At 36.2% G+C, this 21,349-nt stretch overlaps 1 protein-coding gene and 1 pseudogene across 1 annotated transcript; both read left to right on the top strand.

Moving 5' to 3' along the window:
- The first annotated feature begins 8,235 nt into the window (after window positions 1-8,235).
- LOC114318224 (putative 12-oxophytodienoate reductase 11) lies at window positions 8,236-11,619 on the top strand (annotated as a pseudogene).
- A 2,640-nt stretch (window positions 11,620-14,259) lies between these two features.
- LOC145793610 (uncharacterized) lies at window positions 14,260-14,787 on the top strand. The gene has a single exon (XM_082876474.1). The coding sequence runs from the start codon at window positions 14,260-14,262 to the stop codon at window positions 14,785-14,787; it is 528 nt and encodes a 175-aa protein (XP_082732600.1).
- Window positions 14,788-21,349: the final 6,562 nt, after the last annotated feature.

A 21,349-nucleotide genomic window follows, 5' to 3' on the forward strand; every position in this document is an offset into this window, starting at 1 on the left:
ATGATAGAATGTAGATTTTGAATGATTTGTTATGTTATGAATTGAATTTGTTGTGTTTTTTATTTTATAAGTTTTTTTTTTATAAGTTTTAGTTCATTAATTATTAATGTTGGTGTATTTTAGAAAATATGAGAAAAAAGGTTCAAAATAAAGATTGACAAAATGGGAGAAAAAAAAGGTTTAAAAATAATTTTTTGGCAAAAAAGTTCAATCCGCAAACCGCCCGCAACCGCCCGCACACCCGCGAACCCTATCCGCACAAACCGCAAACCGCATTGCGGGCGGTTGCGGGTTGATTTTTCCCCAAACCGCATAGATGCGGGCGGGTCCAAACCGAACCGCAAACCGTCCTAAACCGAACCGCGGACACCCGTACTTCTCTCTATCTCTCTCTTTGTCTTTCTCATTCATCTCTCCTCTCTCTTTCTCTCTTTGTTTCTCTATCTCTTTCTCTCTTTGTCTCTCTATCTCTCTCTCTACTACTACTATTACCTCTTCTCTACCACCGCCACTCTATCTCCTTTACCACTACCACATCTTTACCACTAATCTCCTTCGTCATCACCACCACTACCACCACCACCACCACCACACCATCACCACCACCTCATATCCACCACTTTCACCACTACTGTCGCTTCCTCTCCTCTACCACAAAAAATTAGTTCTTGATTTTTAGTATAAAAAAAAATGGACCACAAAAAAATATTTTTAATTGACCATAAAAAATTAATTTTATTTTAACAAAAAATATTTTTCATTGAAATATTACCCCTACTTCTACCAAATAAAAAAAAATTCATTAAAAAAAAAATGAAACAAAATTTCCCCCTTTTTTCACTGACCTGCCCGCCCAAACTTATTTCCCCCATTTTTTCCGTCTTTCCCCCCCTTTTTTCATTTCCTTTCAGGTTTGCAAAGCCCTGTTTCGAAACAACACGTCGCTCTCTCTCTCTCTCTCTCTCACGGAGGCGAGCGACGAGCGGCGAATTTTGGTTTGAGTTATAAGCTCCGAAGCTGCTTCTTCAAAGCTTCTTCACCAATTGCTGGGACCAGAAAATGTGCAGCGTTGGTGTCTGGGTTGTCCTCTGTTACTTCACCAACGATTTCATTGTTCAACGAGGTTCCAATCAGCGCAATCTCTGTTTTTCTTTGTTAAAAAATGGTTTTGATTTTTGGGTTTTTGTTTTTTTGTGCGATTCTGATTTCTATCTATGTGGGTTTTCTCTGTAGTTGATTAAGTCTTTGATTAATCGAGTTGACTTGTCGGAATCAGAGGCCGAGGCGTCTCTGGGTTTTCTTTTGCATGAAGCTAATGAGGTGTTGATCAGTGCCTTTCTTGTTCTATTGAGAGCAAAAGGAGAAACTTATGAAGAAGTATGCTCTCTTTCTCTCTCTCTCTCTCTATATATATATATATATATACACACACACACACTTTCTATACTACTATATGAAGCACACAACTCAGCTAGTGTCACTCATTTTCTGATATACCCAAATTTCTTGTATGTAACTGTTCAAGTTTCTTATTTAAATTTCAATATTTTCAATTTTTTTCTGCATATACATGTATAAGTAGTCTCACATTGTGTTTTTATGCTTGGACTTCAATTGGGTATTGGATAGATAGTGGGATTGGCAAGGGCAATGATCAAGCATTGTAAAAGGGTGGAAGGATTGGATGAAGATGGGGTTGACATTGTTGGGACGGGAGGAGACGGTGCAAACACCGTGAACATTTGAACTGGTGCTTCAATACTTGCTGCTGCTTGTGGTGCAAAAATTGCAAAAGTGAGATTGTTTTTGAATTGCTTTGTTGTGTAAATTTTCAATACTTGTACGTGTTTGGAAATATAAAAGCTCATTGAGGGTTTGCATTGCAGCAAGGTAATCGATCAAGTTCTTCAGCTTGTGGAAGTGCCGATGTGTTAGAAGCCTTGGGGGTTGTAATTGACCTGGACCCAGAGGTTTGTGTTATGAGTAATGCTATACAAAATAACAACTTGTACAAATTTTTTTTTTTTACTCATTGGTTGTCCTATTTCATATTTGAAAATTGTATTCCTGCATGCCACATTCGTGATTAAGAAAAGTTTGTAGCTTTGGTTACAAATTAACATCTTTTACGAAAAAAAATTTTTACTCATTGATTGTCCTATTTCAGATTTGAAAGTTGTATTACTGCAAGCCACATTTGTGATTAAGAAAAGTTTGTAAATTTTGTTAGTTTGCATAGCATTTTCCCCGTGTAATTTATGAAATTAGGCCTTGTCTGGGTTTCGTTGTAGCATTCTCTAGCATCCTGAATTATGAAAGCAATACTAAATTCACTAAAATTGAATTGCAATTAGGCAAACATATGATTTCAAAAATATTTTTTTGGTCAATTAAAATATTTGTGGTATGCCATTCCAACCTCTTTTTTGGTCAATTAACTTTTTGAAAATATGCCATTCCAACCTCTTTTTTGGCTTCAAGCCTGTTGTTTTTTTGTTGTTTGCAATAAATAGGCATTAGCATGACCCTTGAATTAATTGTGTAAGATTGATTAGTTTATATATATATATATATATATATCTTTTTTGCTTATTTTAATTATGGGTGAATGTAGACTATTGACACTGTTGATTTGTTGGGGACAAACATGCCTAACTATAATTGGTGGGTGGTGTTGATCTGGAGTTTTGGTGCAATGAGGAGCCAAAGATTAGCTCATTCAACAGTGATTTTGATATGCCCCATAAACAGTTGTAAGTACTGAATTGGTGTTTTCGAATCTTTTTGAATAATTTATAGCTGTAAGTACTCAACACTAAAGAATGCATATAGCTTTGAGGTTACACCCTTTTTTCTGTTTTTGAAAAGTTTTGATAGAATTTAGATTTTATATCTTTTGCCTTGCATAATAAATATGGTCATGGAGCTGCTCGAGATTTTCTATAGATGGTATTTGGATTGAGTAGTTTTGATTTGAGCTTAGAAATCAAGTATGATGCTGGAATTATTGAGGATATGGATCTTGGTGAAACCATTGTTGGATTTTATGACCGAAGTACATGGACTTGAAATAACAGGTGAGTGACCTAGGCCTAGATCAAAACGGTCATCTAGGCCTAGATTAAACAAACTTGTGAGAGCAAGCGGCGCATCGATAGGATATACGGTTAGAGATATAGACAAAAAAATGTGAGAGAAAAAGGCAAAAACGAGCCGTATGGGGGCGAAAATTGAAAATAGCACCCAAACAGCCCTGAGATCATCACAGTCACATCGGCCTAGATTAAACACACTTGTGAGAGCAACAAAACATCACTTTTTCCACAATTCCTGAAATAGTAAGAAAAACTAACATTTCTATAAAGAATAATAAAAAAAAGCCTTATTTGAGTAAAGACCACAAATGAAAAAGTCTGGGGATGTGGTTGGTATTAAAACTAGACGACAAACATTGGAAATGATGATATTGATAGAATTGTCGTGTTGATTGGATATATACATATGTTGTTTTATTTATAAAATGGTATTGATAGTCATTTAATTTGTTCATATTACCTTTAATTTGTTCAATCTTTTAGATTTGTCTCTGTTTTTTAGTTCTTGTTAGTGGTATATATATATATATATATATGTCATGTAGATATGTTTTTATCTATTTATATCTATCTATTGCAGATTGAATATATATATATATATATTTTTTGTTGGAGAGCTTGATTCAGTAGCGATTTGTGATTTGTTTCTTTTAGATTGAATATATATATTTGAAGTGTTTTAAAAAACTTGTGTTTGGTGTTATTGTTGAATCTAAACTATGTATTGTTGGGCTGCTTGTGTAGGTTTATTTATAAGATTTGAAGTTTTAATTAATGATGGTTCTTGGATTGCAGTTGATTATATATTTCATTCTTGTTTTTTGGGCTTTTAAATTTCTCTCTCTGAGTTATGACTCAAAGGACAACAAAACAAGGTCTACAAAGTTAGAAACTTGTGACACTTTATTTAGGATTAATTACACTTTCCATTCCTAGAATTTGATCAGAATTTTACTTTAGTTCCTATGGTTGTAATTTGAACAATTTGATCTTTACATTTTAAGTTTAGTTTTAATTTAGTTCTTTTGTCTAATTTTTTATTAATTTTGTTTACATGTACATCTTAAAAAATTAAAAAATATTTCAAAATTATTAATTTTAGTATTCTATTTAGACAGAAGTACTAAATTAAAATTGTACTTAAATTGTAGTGGCTAAATTGTTCAACTTGAAACTATAAAATAAATTTTAAATCGAAATAAAAGGATGGAAAGTGTAATTAACTCCTTTATTTATTATTTTTTTTGAAGTTGTTTATTTCTATGTTTAATTATTTATGGGACAATTGCAAAAAAACAAACAAACAAAAAAAATAGATGGCATTGACACCAATTTGGCAGTGATGAAGGTCTTGCTAATATTACTCTTATCACTGATTTGTTTGTTTTACTTTCAGTGTGTTTTTATTCCATCACTCCTCTTTCTCATACTCCTCTTTTTCTACAATGTGTCAGCCACCAGGGCCCTCACCATCGTGATTTTTCGGAGCATCTTCAACTCTCCCTAGCAACAATTGCAGGTAAAAATCTGCTGTATCACTCTCACTCAATCTCTGCCTGTGTCTCCCTCTCACTGTCAATGTTTGTGTTGATGTTTGCTGCTGGGATATGTGGAGAATACCATTTCACTCTGTTGTTTGTGAAGTCCCCCAATCTATTATTTGCCTTGGAGTGTGTTATTTCTCCTCTTTCTTTTAAGTATCCCTTTCTATATTGGAAAATATACGTAATGAGAATCAAATTTTTTTTTTTTTTGCTTTTATAAGTTATTTGTAAAATCGAAGCATCATTGGGGAACATTTTTAATATTATTGTTAAACTATCAAAAAAAAAAATGTTTGACACCTCTTGTGATATACATTTTTAATATACATTTTTAAAAATATAATAAAAAAAGTATCCCTTTCTAATATACATTTTTAATTCCAAACTATCAACACACACACACACACACACTCTCTCTCTCTCTCTCTCTCTGACACCTCTTGTCATATATATATATATATATATATAAACATAGCATTATAATACTAAATTATTTACAAAGGAAGGTAGAGCAAATGTTGTTGATGCCAAGACCCAATAATAGGTTGATGATTCCTTTCACCAACCTCACATGGAAATCTAGTTAATGACAGCCTACCAACTCCAACCTTTGAATGCTTTCTGATTAGTCAATAAATGGGTTTTGACCAGGTAATCATCAAACAGATGTAGCATTAAAATTGTTGCCACTTTAAGTACTATTACATGTTAAATTTTTTATTTATTTTTTTATTTTTAATTTCCTCTGGCCTTGGAATGAAATGGAATATTAATGTCCTAAAATGAAATGGAATAGTAATCATCAAACATATTTCTTAACAAGTTCACTTCCAATAACACGGATGAAACACGCATCAGTTCTATTAGCCACAGCTCTAGCTAAAAGTGTCTTACTGGTACCAGGTGGACCATAGCATAGAACACCCTTAGGAGGGTCGATTCCGAGGTTCACAAACTTTTCAAGATCATTCCTTTGAAGTAACTACATAAGGAGAAACAAATAAACCATAAACAAAGAAAAAGAAAAGAAAAAGAAACGAAAAAATAGAGAAAACCATAAATAAGAGGAAGATTGTTTTCAACACTGTAGTAGTCTTTTATGTTTGTCTGTGCTTGTCAAGCTTGATTGTGTTTGCCATGACCATATATGAACCTTGCACTTTTCTCTGTGTAAACATGAGTCTCATTGTCCAATCTGTTAATACCCATTTCAAATTTGTAATTAGCAGCTTATACTTTGAAATTGATAATTTAATTACTTGAAAATGAGTTAGAAATTTTGATTTGAACTTACGATTCTCTAAAATTGATGATTTAATTACCCATTTCAAATATTTTCATTAAAAACAAACCTAACATTATTTCTCATTTTCTTTGGTATAGATGGATGATGGGTGATCTCGTGCACGAAGCTAAATTGTACAAGACTACTTGGCAGTATAAGCATTTTTTGGAGGATTAAATATTTGTGGATGGATGTGTATGGATAACAAATATTAGTAATTTTATTTGTTGATAGCTGCACATGGATAACAAATAGTTATGTTTCAAATTGTTATGCTAGATGGATGTGACTTGTGGATGAAAACTTAGAATAGTTGTATTGTGTCGAATGTTAATGAATTATGTATTATGTCGAATGTTAATGATTCAGTTGATTTGAATGATGCTTTAAAATTATAGGTTTATTATGGATTGAATGAATTATTAAGAATTACAGGTGTATTGTTTTCCTGCTTTTGGCGACCAATTTATTAGTCGCGACAAATAAATAATTTTTTTCGCAAAAAATGACAATTGCCGACCAAGAGTTTTGGTCGCAAAAAATACATCTATTGCCGACTAAAACAACTCTTGGTTGTGGAATTTCACTTTTGCCGATCAAAAGTTTTGGTCGCGAAAAGTAACAAATGGCGACCAAAATTTTTTGGTCGTAGAAACTATTATTTAGCGACGAAGAAGTTTTGGTCGTTGAATGTAATTTTTGCCGACCAATTTTTTTGGTCGCTGAAAGTAATTTTTGCCGACCAAATTAGCGACTAACGTGTATGGTCGTTGAATGTAATTTTTGCCGACCAAAGTCTTTTCGCGACTAAATAGGTTAGTCGCGATAATTATATGTTTAGCGACCAACAATTTAGTCGCCAAATAGAACGTTTTGCCGACTAAAAATCTTTTTAGTCGCTAATTACTTTCCACGACCCTCAATTGCCGACCAAATTGGCGACCAAAAAAATTGGTCGGGAATATGTTTTGCTGACCAAAAATGGACTTTTAGCGACCAATTTTTTGGTCGGTAAATGTGTTAATTCTTGTAGTGAATGCTTTAACATAGCGAGGTTTTGGGTGGTGTCTTACACTGTACAAACGGTCCATCTCACAATCAGACCTCTCAATATGATTAATTGATTTTGAGTTGGATAATTTAACAAATAGAATGTATGTTTGTGTGTTTTTTTTTCTTCCTTTAATTGTTTTCTCCTTCCGGTGCTTTATGGGTTTGTTATGTTATGGCATAGCATGAATTTAACTATGCTCAACTGGTATTTGAGGAAAATCCCATATGGGAAATTCACTCATTCATTTGTTTTTAATATTCAGTACTTCATTCTCATTTAGTCCGCTCCACTTCTTTGTGTTCAGGTTTGTAATTTTTCTTTTAATTAGTGACTTTATTTATATTTATAATTATTTTAAACTTAGTGAAAATATATATATTTACTTTACTGGATGTTAGTTTGAAGAAATCTTTTTTCTTTATGGGTTGATTAGAATCAATATATGGCTTGATTTTTATTTTTATTATTTTATTGTTTTACTTCTTTGACATGAGTGTGCGGACATATATTTTAAATTTAAATGTGTACTTGCTTGTATTTTATGTGTATATTCATATTTGGGTTTAAATAGAGGCACACATAACATAACCAACCCCATAGACAATATGATTCGGATTATTTTATATGGTTGATTCAGTGATTGGAGTTTTAGGATGAGATATCATTGTCTTGTAAACCACTTTGACTTCTTAGGCTAATAATATCTTGTAGTGTTTTTCTTTTAATATTGGGTGATATATGGTTGTATCGTACTGATTCCGTTACATCTCCTAATACCATTATTTAGAACCATGTTCCTGGGAAGGTCATATCTTTTTTTTAGGCATTCGCCACAAATTTAAAGAGTAAATTTCCTTTTCCTCTTCATTTTGTGACTTTGTTTTCATTTATTTGGTAGTTGTCATTTTCTTTTGAATTTTTCAATTCATTTTCCCATATAGACTCATGGAAGCTATGACTTGGTAGCTTATAACTAGCACAACACAATCCCTCTGCAGTTCGTATGTTGATCTTGACATCTCAGTTCTTTCTAACCGTGATTGAATTTTAATTATCGATTGAAATTCTTAACTCTTTTGTCAATTTTGTCATGTCATTATTGTTTTAGTGTTGGTTCTTTTGTTCAATCTTTTGTTTTCCATGTGTTTTTTAATTCTGAAGAAGCAATTATCATTTAATTAGTGCAAGGTAATTATGTAATCCTCTTTTCAACTTTACAAGAACCACATTGTCTATTTACTGTTTTAGGTAACTTCAATGCTTAATGTAGTTTTCTTATCTTCATTTTTTTCGCTCCAAAATTTTCAGTCGTCTTGGCACCATTGACTAGGCAGAGATCTTTCAACAACATTCCTCAACCACATGCTATCTTGTATTACTCACAGAGGACCAGCAAAGGAGGTCTTCTCATTGCCGTAGCCAATGGGGTTTCTAATACTGCACAAGGGTACATTTTAACATTAGTACTTTTCCAATTTCTATATTTTCTATAGATTTTAAAGGAAAATATATATGTTGGTGTCCATGTGCAAGAGTGTGCCTACTGAAAAAGCACGAGTGTCTTGTCTTCATTTCTTATTGTTTTATTACTAATTTTTCTTTCTTTTCAAATGAAGATATCCATTTACACCTGGTATATGGACAAAGGAGCAAGTTGAAGCTTGGAAACGTATTGTAGATGCTGTACGGGGAGCAAATATTCAAGCAAGCCTGTATTCCTTTCTTCCAAGCTCTGTTTCTGTCCGATCACCTGCGTGCACAACAACAGTGAGCTACCCGGCGGTGTATGGCCGGAAAACCCCTTCGACAACCAAGTTAGCACACACCTGAGGATAGAGAGAGTGAGGAGAGAGTTGAGTGTAAGTGTTTCTTTTACCAAATGTTCCTCTTCCAAGCATGGGGGGCGCAGACATGCTTATATACCTTCTGCGCCCCAAATCTACTCCCAGTGATCTCTCGACACGTGGTACTGCTATCTCATCTATCAGCACAAATCCAGAAATCACCACCTAACCAAACTGTTAGGAAACCTCGGCGGAGCTCGGCAGATCGGTGGAACCTCCTCGGTTTCTCCTGACCCCAGCATACCTTAATGAACCACTTACCGAGCTCCTGTACAATCGAACTTGGCTGCATTCCGGCAAGCCGAGCTCAAGGTAGGTCGAGCCGGTTAGCCGTCGGTCTTCCTGCCGAGCTGACGCATGAACCGTGGAACCCATGGAGACAGGCAGACATCTCGGCCGAACTCCCAGTAGACCGGCTTCCGCACCAACAAGCCAAGTAGCTCGGTCCCACATGCCCTGTGCCTTAACCAAGCAAAAACCCTTCCGGACAGGCTCAAGCTACCACGGCCCAATTGTGTTCGGCCCATAATTTGCCCGGCCATTACCACGGCCCACTTCAGCTCATAAATCTCCCTCTCAATTGCCCCTTAATTTCGTCCGCGCAAGCGTGACTGGGATTACATTATCTGACCGGGGTAGACTCTTCCTCGGTCCTTAGTTTGCAAGACATCAACCGCGCTATTCCTCTTGCTCGGTTTCTTGGCTTGTTGGTGCGGAAGCCGGTCTACTGGGAGTTCGGTCGAGATGTCTGCCTATCTCCATGGGTTCCACGGTTCATGGGTTAGCTCGGCAGGAAGACCGACGGCTAATTGGCTCGACCTACCTCGAGCTCGGCTTGCCGGAATGCAGCCGAGTTCGGTTGTACAGGAGCTCGGTGAGTGGTTCATTAAGGTATGCCGCGCAGCGCGGTCAGGAGAAACCGAGGAGGTTCCACCGATCTGCCGAGCTCCGCCAAGGTTTCCTAACAGTTTGGTTAGGTGGTGATTGCTGGATTTGTGCTGACAGATGGGATAGCAGTATCACGTGTCAAGAGATCACTGGGAGTAGATTTGGGGCGCAGAAGGTATATAAGCATATCTGCGCCTCCTATGCTTGGAAAAGGAACATTTGGTAAGAGAAACACTTACACTCAACTCTCTCTATCCTCAGGTGTGTGCTAACTTGGTCGTCGGAGGGGTTTTCCGGCCACACACCGCCGGGTAGCTCACTGCTATTGTGCACGCAGGTGATCGGACAGAAACGGAGCTTGAAAGAAAGGAATACGGGCTTGCCTGAATATTTGCTCCCTGTACAGATGCTATTCATGCAAAGGGTGCTATCTTCTTTTTTCAGATTTGGCATGTGGGGAGAGTTTCAAATCATGGTATAATTTGTACATTTTACTGATAAAAGAATTAAAAACAATTTTGGTTCTCTCTTGACTTACTCATGCAATTGCTATGTACAGATTATCAGCCAAATGGGCAGGCTCCAGTCTCCTGTATAGACAAGTCGTTCAGCCCTCAAATTCAAGCTAATGGCATTGATGATTCACAATTTTCACCTCCAGGGAAACTAAGGACTGATGAAATTCCTCTAGTTTTTTTTAATGATTTCAAACTCGCTGCAAAGAATGCAATTGAAGCTGGTAAGTTTGTGGCTATATTCTAACTTTAATGTAAAGTCATGTTGGTATTATTATTAAACATGTCAGACTTGTAACATGATAAAAAGAGATTGCAAATTTGCAAATTTGTTTGGTTTGTAGCTTCTCTAGTGTAATGACATTAAAAAATTGAATGAACCTTGCTTTTGACATTAAGCTCTAATTTGTATTTTGCTTTGACTACTTTTTAGTTTTGATTGTCTAATTGTTATATGCTCTAGAGACATTTAGAATTTAATGACTAACAATTTGTATATATATTTTGGCATTCAATTTCGTGAACAACCTTTGGGTCACCTGTTGTTTTAAGAATAGGACTTCTTGACACTAGATTCCTCAAATATAGCCACATCTGATATTGTTCTTGCAATGGCTGTCAATGACTCGGATTCCTCTGAGTTCTCTAATGAAGAAGCTATTGACTTCAATCTTCAATTATTAGAAATCAACTCTTACCTACTATCCTGCTAATGAAATTTCACATCTCGCTGGGAAAATATGAGAAACTATAATTTTTCTCGTACCAAATGAAGCTCAAGTTGCTTTTATTATTGCTTTTGTAGGTTTTGATGGGGTTGAGATCCATGGAGCTCATGGTTACCTAATAGACCAGTTTCTGAAAGACCAAGTCAATGACCGAACCGACAAGTATGGAGGCTCTTTGGAGAACCATTGTCGATTTGCACTAGAAATCGTTGAAGCCATTGCCAATGAGATAGGAGCCGATAAAGTTGGGATTAGGCTCTCTCCATTTACTGATTACATGGAATCCGGGGGACTCAAATCCAAATGCTCTAGGCCTTTACATGGCTGAATCTTTGAATAAATATGGTATCCTATATTGCCACATGGTTGAGCCTATAATGAAACTGTTGGAGAAAAATTCGAATGCACCAACAAGCTTTTGCCAATGAGGAAGGCTTTCAAGGGCACTTTTATTGAGGGTATGACAGAGAAGATGGTATCAGAGCTGTGCCGGAGAACCATACTGGCCTTGTCGTGTATGGTCGGTTGTTTCTAGCCAACCCAGAAATGCCAAGGAGGTTTGAGCTCAATGTTCCTCTTAACATGTACAATAGTGAGACCATCGCCATTCATGATCCTATTGTTGGTTACAGTGATTATCCATTTCTTGAAGAAACCAACGCTTAGCATCTTCTTCAGGTGTGGATTAAGTCAGATTCACTGTTTAAGACAAAGGGTTAATTACACAGACCCCTAAACTATTGTTAATTATTACTTTGACTCTCTAAACTAAAGAAAATGTATAATTAGGTCCCCTAGCTATCAAAATGCGTCACATACACCCTCACAACCCTTTAGTCGTGACCTTAAATCCTCACAATCCAATATTCTGAGAATTTTATGACTAAAATACCCTTTAGTAGTGGGTTAATTACACGGAGACTTCTTGAACTATCATAAAGTATCATTTTATTCCCTAGACTGTCATAAAGTATCACTCCACTCCTGAACTATAAAAGCAATCAAAACATCACATACCCTCTGATGTTGTTAACAGTAATGATGAAATGACAAAATTGCCTCATTTTCCTATATTTCACACTCATTAAAAAAAAAGGGATTTGTAGATGAATTTTTTTGAAATGGAATGGGGAGGTGAAGGTGTAGGGCTAGGGTTTTTGAAATTTTTTTTCGGTAGTCATTTCACTGTTTTTGTTAACGGCATGAAGGGACGTGACATTTTGATATTTGAACGGTTTAATTATACACTTTTATAGTTCAGAGGTAAAACGTGTACTCCTAAAATAAATACCTTTCAATTTTATTTTTTTTTCCTACTCTCTGTTGTATCAGTGTAATCGAATGATACAGTATATATGTCCCACACCAGTTTTATCATTCTACTCCATATATTTCAAGGAGTACTTATTGTCATCATTTGATGGTGAGAAACAATTTTATTTTATTTTATTTATTTGCTTTTCTAGTGTTCTAATGATACGCGGGTATTTGCAGCATATAGTTTTTAATGTCAAATTTAACAAGGTAGTTTTATATATATATATATATACATCTATGCATAGTATAAAAATATGTACATATATAAATAATATTATGATATATTAGTTATTGATGGGCATGGCCCAGAAGGGCCCAATCCACGGTCATCTTAGATTATCCAAACAGTCACTTGGTTAAAGCTTAGCAGGTGAAGCTTAGCAGCAGACCCAGTAGGGAACTTGCACCAGTCCAATCCTAGTGGCGTTTAGACATGTGTCAAGTAGGGAGTTAGCCATGTGACAGACCAAAATCCTATAGAGTTATTGAACCCATACACCAAGCATTAAATGTTACAAGATCCTGGCTCCGGGGCACGATGAAACCACTAGGACTGTGTAAAATACCGCCCAATCCGCCAAAATCACACCGATCCCTATAAATCTGCACTGCTGTAACCGCTAACCTCGGTTTAAACTTCAAAATTTATAATCCACTAACTGAACCTCTCCGCTCCATTATAGTTAATACATATATATTTTTTAACTTCCAATGAAATATCACTGTAAAAATGAGTGTGAGAGGGATTTAAGATATGAAATTTATTACAAATTAGTGGTTATATATATGAAACATATTATGTAAAATTACTTTGTGTTATATAGCTAAAAAATATTATACAAATTAGTGTTATATATTATACAAATGTATGATAATTAGTTAGAATATTCTTCAATCCGTCAATCTGTCAAAAACCATCCAAACCACAATTTGTCAATCTGCTAATTCACCATTCGATTTGTAATTTTACTCTTAAACTACCTGAACCTCAGCACTCACACCCATAGAAACCACCATAACTGACAGCAAATAGACTATAGACTTTCGGCTAACGAGACAACTTGAATGGATAAGGAAGTGATTAGTAAGAGATATAAAGAAGCTTCAAAAAAGTGTTTAAGACAAGCAGGTGAAGCCCAGTAGGGAACCTGCATCGGTCCAGGCCTAGTGGCATTTAGACATGTGTCATGTAGGGAGTTAGTCACGTGACAGATAAAGATCCTGCAGAGTAATTGAACCCATACACCAAGCATTAAATGAGGCTGTCATGGCATTAAATGCAACAAGACTTTTCACTTCGGGGCATGATGAAACCACCATGACTAAGTTATCATCCCGACCACATTCTCATCTAACTTAACAGTCGGAAGGTCCACAGGAAGGAGCTATTCCCTTTTCGGAACCTTTCTATTAGACTTGTTGTAGGTGTGATCAAGAAGACGAAGGAAAGTCGACTCGTGGAGTGCTTGGATCAATCCAACCCAAATCCTGCCGACCAAACTGTGTTATCAGTTATAAAATATATGTGTGATTATTATTCTCACCAAAAATATTATAAGGATTTACTTATATTGAATAAAAAAGTTAATTCATTTCGTAGTGGTTGTTAGTTACTCTTTCAAATTGAATTCAGCTGATTTTAAAAGTTATGTTGATCCTATTGGGCTGTCAGGTGGTTTAGCTCTTTGGTGGACAGATGAAGTAGACCTGTATGTTAGCTATAAAATGGCCAATATTTTTAAATGTTTAATGGGTAGGGGAACAACATCTTCTCGTTGGCTGGCCACATTTGTGTATGCTCCATCTCGTTAGGCTGACGGGAGAATTTTTTGGCAATCTCTCAAAACTCTGACTGTAGGAAATACCTACCCTTGGGTGTGTTTGGGGGATTTAAATGAAATTGGTTGGTCGTGGGAGAGGCAAGGGTCAGGGCGATGCAGTAGAGCTAAGATGCAAAGTTTTCAGGATTTACTTTCGCATTGTGAACTTATGGATCTAGAATTTAAAGGGGCCCCATATACTTGGACAAACAACCAGCAGGGTATTCATAATGTGCGCGAAAGATTGGATAAAGCCTTTGCAACAGTGAGTTGGCGCCTGAATTTCCGTTATGCACAAGTACACCATGAGGCATTGATAGGGTCTGATCACTGCCCTCTTCTGTTACATTGTCATATCCCACTTAAGAAGATACCTCGTCTGTTCAAATTTGAATCTGTGTTACATTGTCATATCCCACCTAAGAAGATACCTCGTCTGTTCAAATTTGAATCTATGTGGACTACTAGCCTTGAATGCTCAGAGATTATACAATCAAATTGGGGTGAGGACCGGGCTATTTCGACCATGTCTAACTTTTCCCAGAAGCTCAAGAGATGTAGCAAAGATCTATCCAGGTGGAGTAAGGCAAAATTTGGAGATAATCACATCCGCATTGCTGCTTTAACAAAATTAATTCAAGAACTTCAAGCACAACCTTTCTCTGATGATACTCATCTGAAAATTCAGAGGCTTTAGGAGGATCTTGCCCAAGTGTGGGCCCGTGAGGAAATGTTCCAGCATCAAAGGTCTAGAATCAATTGGCTGCAGTATGGTGACAAAAACACAGCTTTCTTTCATGCTACAGTTATCCAACGCAGGCAACGGAACCAACTGGTCAAGTTAAAGACTGATTCGGGGGAGTGGTGCGAGACGGACGCTACTATCAATGACCAGCTCCTATTTCACTTTCAGAATCTATTTCGAGCCACAGAGGATAGAGATTTGTCGGAAGCTCTAGCAGTTGTGGAGTGTGAGGTCTCTGAAGCAATGAATTTGGATCTAACTAAACCTTTCACTGATGATGAAATCAAAGCAGCAGCTTATCAATTGGGATCACTCAAAGCCCCAGGACCAGATGGCTACCCAGGTATTTTCTATCAAAAGCATTGGTCTGTAATTGGCCGATCTTTATGTGCTGCTATTCGCAATTTTTTTGATGGAGGGACTGTTTTGAAAGATTGGAACCATACGAATCTCGTCCTCATTCCGAAGGTGGCCGCCCCAGAAACTTTGCACCATTTTAGGCCTATCAGCTTATGTAATTTCAAAATGAAAATCATCACAAATATTTTGGTGAATAGGCTTAAGAAAGTGCTCCCCCAGCTAATCACACCATCTCAATCAGCCTTTGTGCCGGGGCGTTTGATCCAAGACAACATTCTAGTGGCGCATAAAGCTTTCCACTTCTTAAGACATAAAAAGAGGGGTCGGCGAGTGGACTTAGCTCTGAAACTGGATTTTGGTAAAGCCTATGACCGGATTCAATGGGATTTTCTAGAAGTCGTGCTCCAAAAATTGGGGTTCAATGCACAGTGGATTCGATGGGTTATGGAGTGTGTTACGACCGTCAGCTTCTCTATTATGGTTAGCGGGGAGCAGGGGGCTGCTTTTAATCCAACTTGTGGGATCAGACAAGGGGATCCTCTCTCCCCCTACCTTTTTCTGTTAGTGGTGGATGTGCTGTGCAAACTAATTACCCACGGCATTCATTCTGAGACTATATCGGGAATCCAATTGAGTAGGTTCTGTCCGCCTCTGTCCCATTTGTTTTTTGCTGATGATGCCATGTTGTTCTTCCGTGCTAGTAACCTCGAGTGCCAGAACATGCTCCAACTCCTTCATGTATATAGCAGGGCCTCGGGTCAACTCCTCAATTTTGATAAATCTGAGATTTTTTTCTCTGCCAATGCTGATGAAGATGCACGAGAGAGAGTTTGTAAAACCATAGGTATCAATCGAGCGAGACCAAATGTTAAATATCTGGGTTTACCTTCAGGGTGGGGACGATCTAAGGCAGCGGCTTATGGTTTTCTGCTTGAAAAAATGGCTGCTAAGATGTAAGGGTGGAAGAATCATATTCTATCACATGCCGGAAGAGAGGTACTTATTAAAGCAATTGTGCAAGCTATCCCTTCTTATGCAACGGCGTGCTTTTTCTTCCCTCAAAATTTTTGCCAGAAGATGGACGCGTTTATTCGTAATTACTGGTGGAAAGGAGACCCAGGAGAGAGAGGCATCCATTGGGAAAAGTGGACAACCATGTGCATGTCCAAACACGAAGGTGGCATGGGATTTCGAAACTTTTCACATTTCAATCAAGCACTACTTGCTCGCCAAGGCTGGCGACTAATAAACTCCCCCAACTCTTACTGGGCTCAGATGTTTAAAGGGATTTATTACCCTCATTCGGATTTCTTACAAGCAGCTAGAGGGGCTAGAGCTTCTTGGGCATGGTCAAGTTTGTTGAAGGGCCGGGAGTTACTTTTAAAAGGATGTCGGTGACAGATTCACAATGGGGTCCCGGTTCGTTTCTGGGATGATCGCTGGATACCAACTCTCAACAATTTTAAGGTCTCATCTCTTCAACCCCCAGGCAGTGGTATTGTGACTGTTTCGGATGCTATAGACCCTGTGAGTAAACTATGGAAAGTTGCGGTCCTACGCACACTTGTCTCATGTGAGGAATTGCAAGCCATTCAGTCTATTCCAGTACCTTTTATAGATAAGGCAGATACTCTCGTTTGGCACCACACCAAGTCGGGTACGTACTCTGTTAAGTCTGGGTATCACTTGGCACGCAAGTTTTCAGATCATCATATCTCAAGGCAACCTTCATCCTCCTTCCTTCTTCCTCGAGGTTTTTGGAAACAACTTTGGAACCTGCAAATCCCCCCTAAAATCCGTTACTTTTGGTGGCGATCCTGCAAGAATGTTTTGGCAACTAAGGCAAATTTGGCGAAACGTCGGTGTGCAACCTCCAATCTCTGTCCAATCTGCCATCAAGATGTGGAAACAGTGGAACATTTGCTTTTTGATTGTGCATGGACAAAGGCAGTCTGGTTTGAAAGTATGTTGAATTTTAGGCTGGAACCTAGATCTATTACAAATGTGGCACAATGGACAGCTTCCTGGGGGGAAAACGGGGTGTTTACAGATTCTAGAAAGGAAACTCTAAGCCGAATTGCTTTGATTGGCTGGTATATATGGAAGGCTCGCAATGATTTCATTTTCAACTCAGTACCTGTTAACCCATCTGACACACTCCAAAAAATTCACCATGGATGGAATGAATATTTTCTACAGGGTGGGGAAGAGCCCATAATAGCACTGGCTGATAATTCCATGAACTTCGGAACTGCATCTGGATGGACACCTCCTCGGGTGGGGACTGTTAAAGTTAATTGTGATGCATCTTTCCACCGGTCTTCGGCCACAGCCTCTGCAGCAGCTATCATGAGGGATTCGGAGGGCCATTTTATTGATGGAGTTGTTACCTCCTTCTTTTCAGCATCAGCCCTGCAAGCGGAAGCTGTTACGGTGCGTCTAGCCTGCCGTTTGGTCCAAATGTATGGACTTTCCTTGGCTGATATCGAGAATGACAATCAAGATCTCATCCACCTCTGTGTGTCTGAAACAGTCCCCCCATGGGAGATCATGGCAGTTGTGGCTGATATTCGAAGCCTTGCAAGGGATAGAGCTTGGAAGTTCATATGGACCCGAAGGACAAACAATTCTGCAGCTCACTGGGTGGCTACTGCTCACCATAGATCAACACTACCTGTTAGTTGGATCAGCTGTGTACCACTGGATTTTGCCTATGTTCTCTCCCATGATGTTCCCGCTCATTAGGGCTGGGCAACAAACCCACCCGCCCGCACAAACCGCCCGACCCTACCCTACCCGCAGTGCTTTGGGCGGTTTCGATGTAGGTAGGCGGGCGGGTGCGGGTCAAGAAATTGGCAAAAGATCGGGTTCGGGTCGAACCCGACCCGCCCGCAACCCGCATCATCTTTTTTTTTTTTTTTTTTTTAAAGAAAAAATAACTAGTTATTATTATTATTTTTTCATTTTGGATGGATGGAGATAACTAGTTATTATTTTTATTTTTACATTTTGGATGAAAGTAAAATTTATTATATGGGCACTTATATACATTATCATGATCTAATGATATTTAAATTAGTGTTACTAGTTTGACTTTTATATATATATATATATATAAAATCATTATATTCCATTAGTCTAGTAGACACAGTTAAATATGATATTTTGAATTGTCATTCTATTATCACATTATTGCATATTAAAAACTAAACAGTGAAGATTAATCCACTATTAAAATTAGTGTTATTAGTTTGACTTTTAAGGGTTTGTTTTTGCATATTTAAATTAATGTTACTAGTTTGACTTTTAAGGGTTTGTTTTTGCAAGCTAAGGAGGAACTATCCTCAAGCATGGTTCCATATCATCTTATCTAACATGTGGACTATTTATTATGATCATGAATTGTATATCTTGTAATTTAGGCCAAGTTTGGCATACCTCAAATAATCCATCTTTTTATCTTTTTATCTTTTTTCCATCACATCACCTCTCTACTTTTCTGCACATCTTTTCGTAAAAAGACAAAAAGTACACTACTCTTCTAAAAAAAAAAAAAAAGTATTTAGAAAGTAACAAAAAATGTCAAATTTGCTTAAGTTAAAAAAAAAAAAAAAAAAAAACTAAACCGCAAACCGAACCGCATCGCGGGCGGTTGCGTGTCCATTTTTCCCCAACCGCATAAGTGCGGGTCGGGTCGGGTTTGACCCGCACCCGGCCAAAACCGACCCGCGAGCAGCCCTACCGCTCATGCTTAGTTTCTGTTTTAATATCCCTACTTGTTCAAAAAAACAAAAAAAATTAAATTCAGCTGATAGTTGGAAAGGATGAATATAGAGCTCACAAGGCCACATTAAACCTAGTTTTAGTAAATTAAATGTCAACATCTAATTGTAAATTTAGTGTAAAACCAATATAAAAAAAATTGCAATCAATTAGTGAATTTGTGCATCCGATTACCAAAGTCACGCTCTTATTGTCATGATTAGGCAAATTTAAGTAGGGTGAGGGATCTTTATTGGACGAATTAAGTGACTAAGATTGTGACATTTCTAAGTCTTTTGTCAAGGTGAAATTGAGAATTTTCACATATTCAAACAATTAAGAAACTTCATATTTTCAATATATTTGCATCTCTTTTATTGTAAGTTTTGTTAGTAAATCAATACTTGTACAGATTCTCAAAGTTCGAGAAAATTCTCAGTTTCTGATTGAGAAAGTTATTAATTGTATTCAAATTCAAATTGAAATTGAGATCCTCCTATAGTCAACCAACCCATAAATTGCTATTTACATCATCTACCAAATCATTTATTGTGAAATTTCTCAGTTTAAGAAACAATTTGAAAGAGCATATTATTTTATTAATGTGAGATTAGTATTTTATTTAGTCTAAAACAGTTGAAAGAGTGTTTGCCAAAAACACTTTCACAAAAACCTGTTTAGCAAACACACTTTTATGTTGTTTGAATTAAGTTTAAATAGGCATTTTTATACCTTAAAAAGCCACATTTTTTTTCTTTCTTTTTTTATTTTTTATTTTTCATGAATTTTTTAAAAAAATTATGTCAAAAAACTTTACTTTTTCATTTGTCTTGTGTAGAAAAATTTAAAAAGTTTTTTTTTTTTTGAAAAAAAAAATTCTAAAAAAAAGTTCAAAAGCTACAAAAAAACCGACTATTTTTTTTATTTATTTATTTTTGTCTTTTCTAGACTTTTTTTGAAATTTTTTTAATTTCCGGTTTGTCACGTTATCTACAAGTCTAAAATTTTTCTAAAAAAACAAGCACTAAATAGGTAAACTCCAAACATCTTACATAGATGGGGCCAGTGCACACATCATCTATGGGAACTTTTAAGACCAAATAGTATTATTAGCCTCCGTTTTGGAAGTGGGTTAGTTTTTTGACTTTTTAACTTTTTTAATTATTTTATCTTGGGTTAAAAAACTTAGTTTGGAAAGGGTTTTTTTGACTTTTTAGCTTTTTTATTTTTTTTGTAAGAGAAAAGTGTAATGATTATGGATTGAATGTGATATTTTGTTTGTTATGGCTAAAATAACTTATTTTGTTTTTTGTGACTATTTTAGTCCCAAAACCACTTGCCAAACACCACCTTAGCTTGTTTGGACTTATATTATTGTTTGGCAACTTAAAATTTTAGTTAAAAAGTTAAAATGTTATTATATATTACTATATCACTCTTTTTATTTATTTATACACCTTTTTATAAAAATTTAAAAAATTATTAAAATAATATGTTCAAAATTCAACACTAATAATTATAATTCTCCTTACTAGTAAAGAAGATTATACCATATTATTAAGCTCTTATATTATTCATTAAAAAAAATAAAACAATTTAATAATTATATCTATACGATTTTATTACAGTTGTTTTTAAAATTATATATATATATATATATTTTAATAAATATAACAAAATTATATAATTACAATGAGATGAAATTGATTTTTATTAATAGAGAAACAGAACAAATAGAAAAACAATGCAAATCATTAAAGTTGACTAATGATGAGCCCGAAAAGAAAGAGATTAGGCCCAGTTAAGTATTGGCTCATCATCATTTTAGCAAACAGCCGACACCATATGTCGACATCACGATCGAGGCCAAATCGTGAGCCATTTTTTCAAAAATAAACTTACGCATCATAAAATTTTACACTTTTATATAAAACACGAAAATTATTTATAAAAAAATGAGGGGTGTAATTTATTTATTTATTTTTTTTTTATAGCAACATCACAGCAAAAGTTACAACTTAGAGCATCTCTAATGGCACTGTCAAAGGAGTTGCCAAAGTTATACTTTGACAAAAGCAAAAAAAAAAAAGGGATCTCCAATGGTATGCTATTTCTCTTGCTAAACATAGCATGGCATTTCTGTTGCCAAATTTGACAACAGAAATGGCATTTGCCAAACATGCCACATCATCAAGAATCAATAGATTTTTGGCTCTAAATTTAGCTGACAAAACAAAATCTATTCCTCTAGAAAAACAGAATTCGTTCACCAAATTTTTTAAACAACTTGGCATGTCACGACCCCATTCTGCCCCTAGTAGAATGGTGCCATGATGGCCAATAATTCGTGATTACCAAAAGTCAACTTTCAAGGCTCACACAATCAGAGTAT

The sequence above is a fragment of the Camellia sinensis genome, chromosome 6 (assembly GCF_055761805.1).
Source record: "Camellia sinensis isolate YWXY chromosome 6, ASM5576180v1, whole genome shotgun sequence".
Taxonomy (NCBI): Eukaryota; Viridiplantae; Streptophyta; class Magnoliopsida; order Ericales; family Theaceae; genus Camellia; species Camellia sinensis.

Bases quoted from the DNA above. Each gene is read 5' to 3' on its own strand.
- LOC145793610 (XM_082876474.1), top strand. From the start codon at position 14,260: ATGGATCTAGAATTTAAAGGGGCCCCATATACTTGGACAAACAACCAG.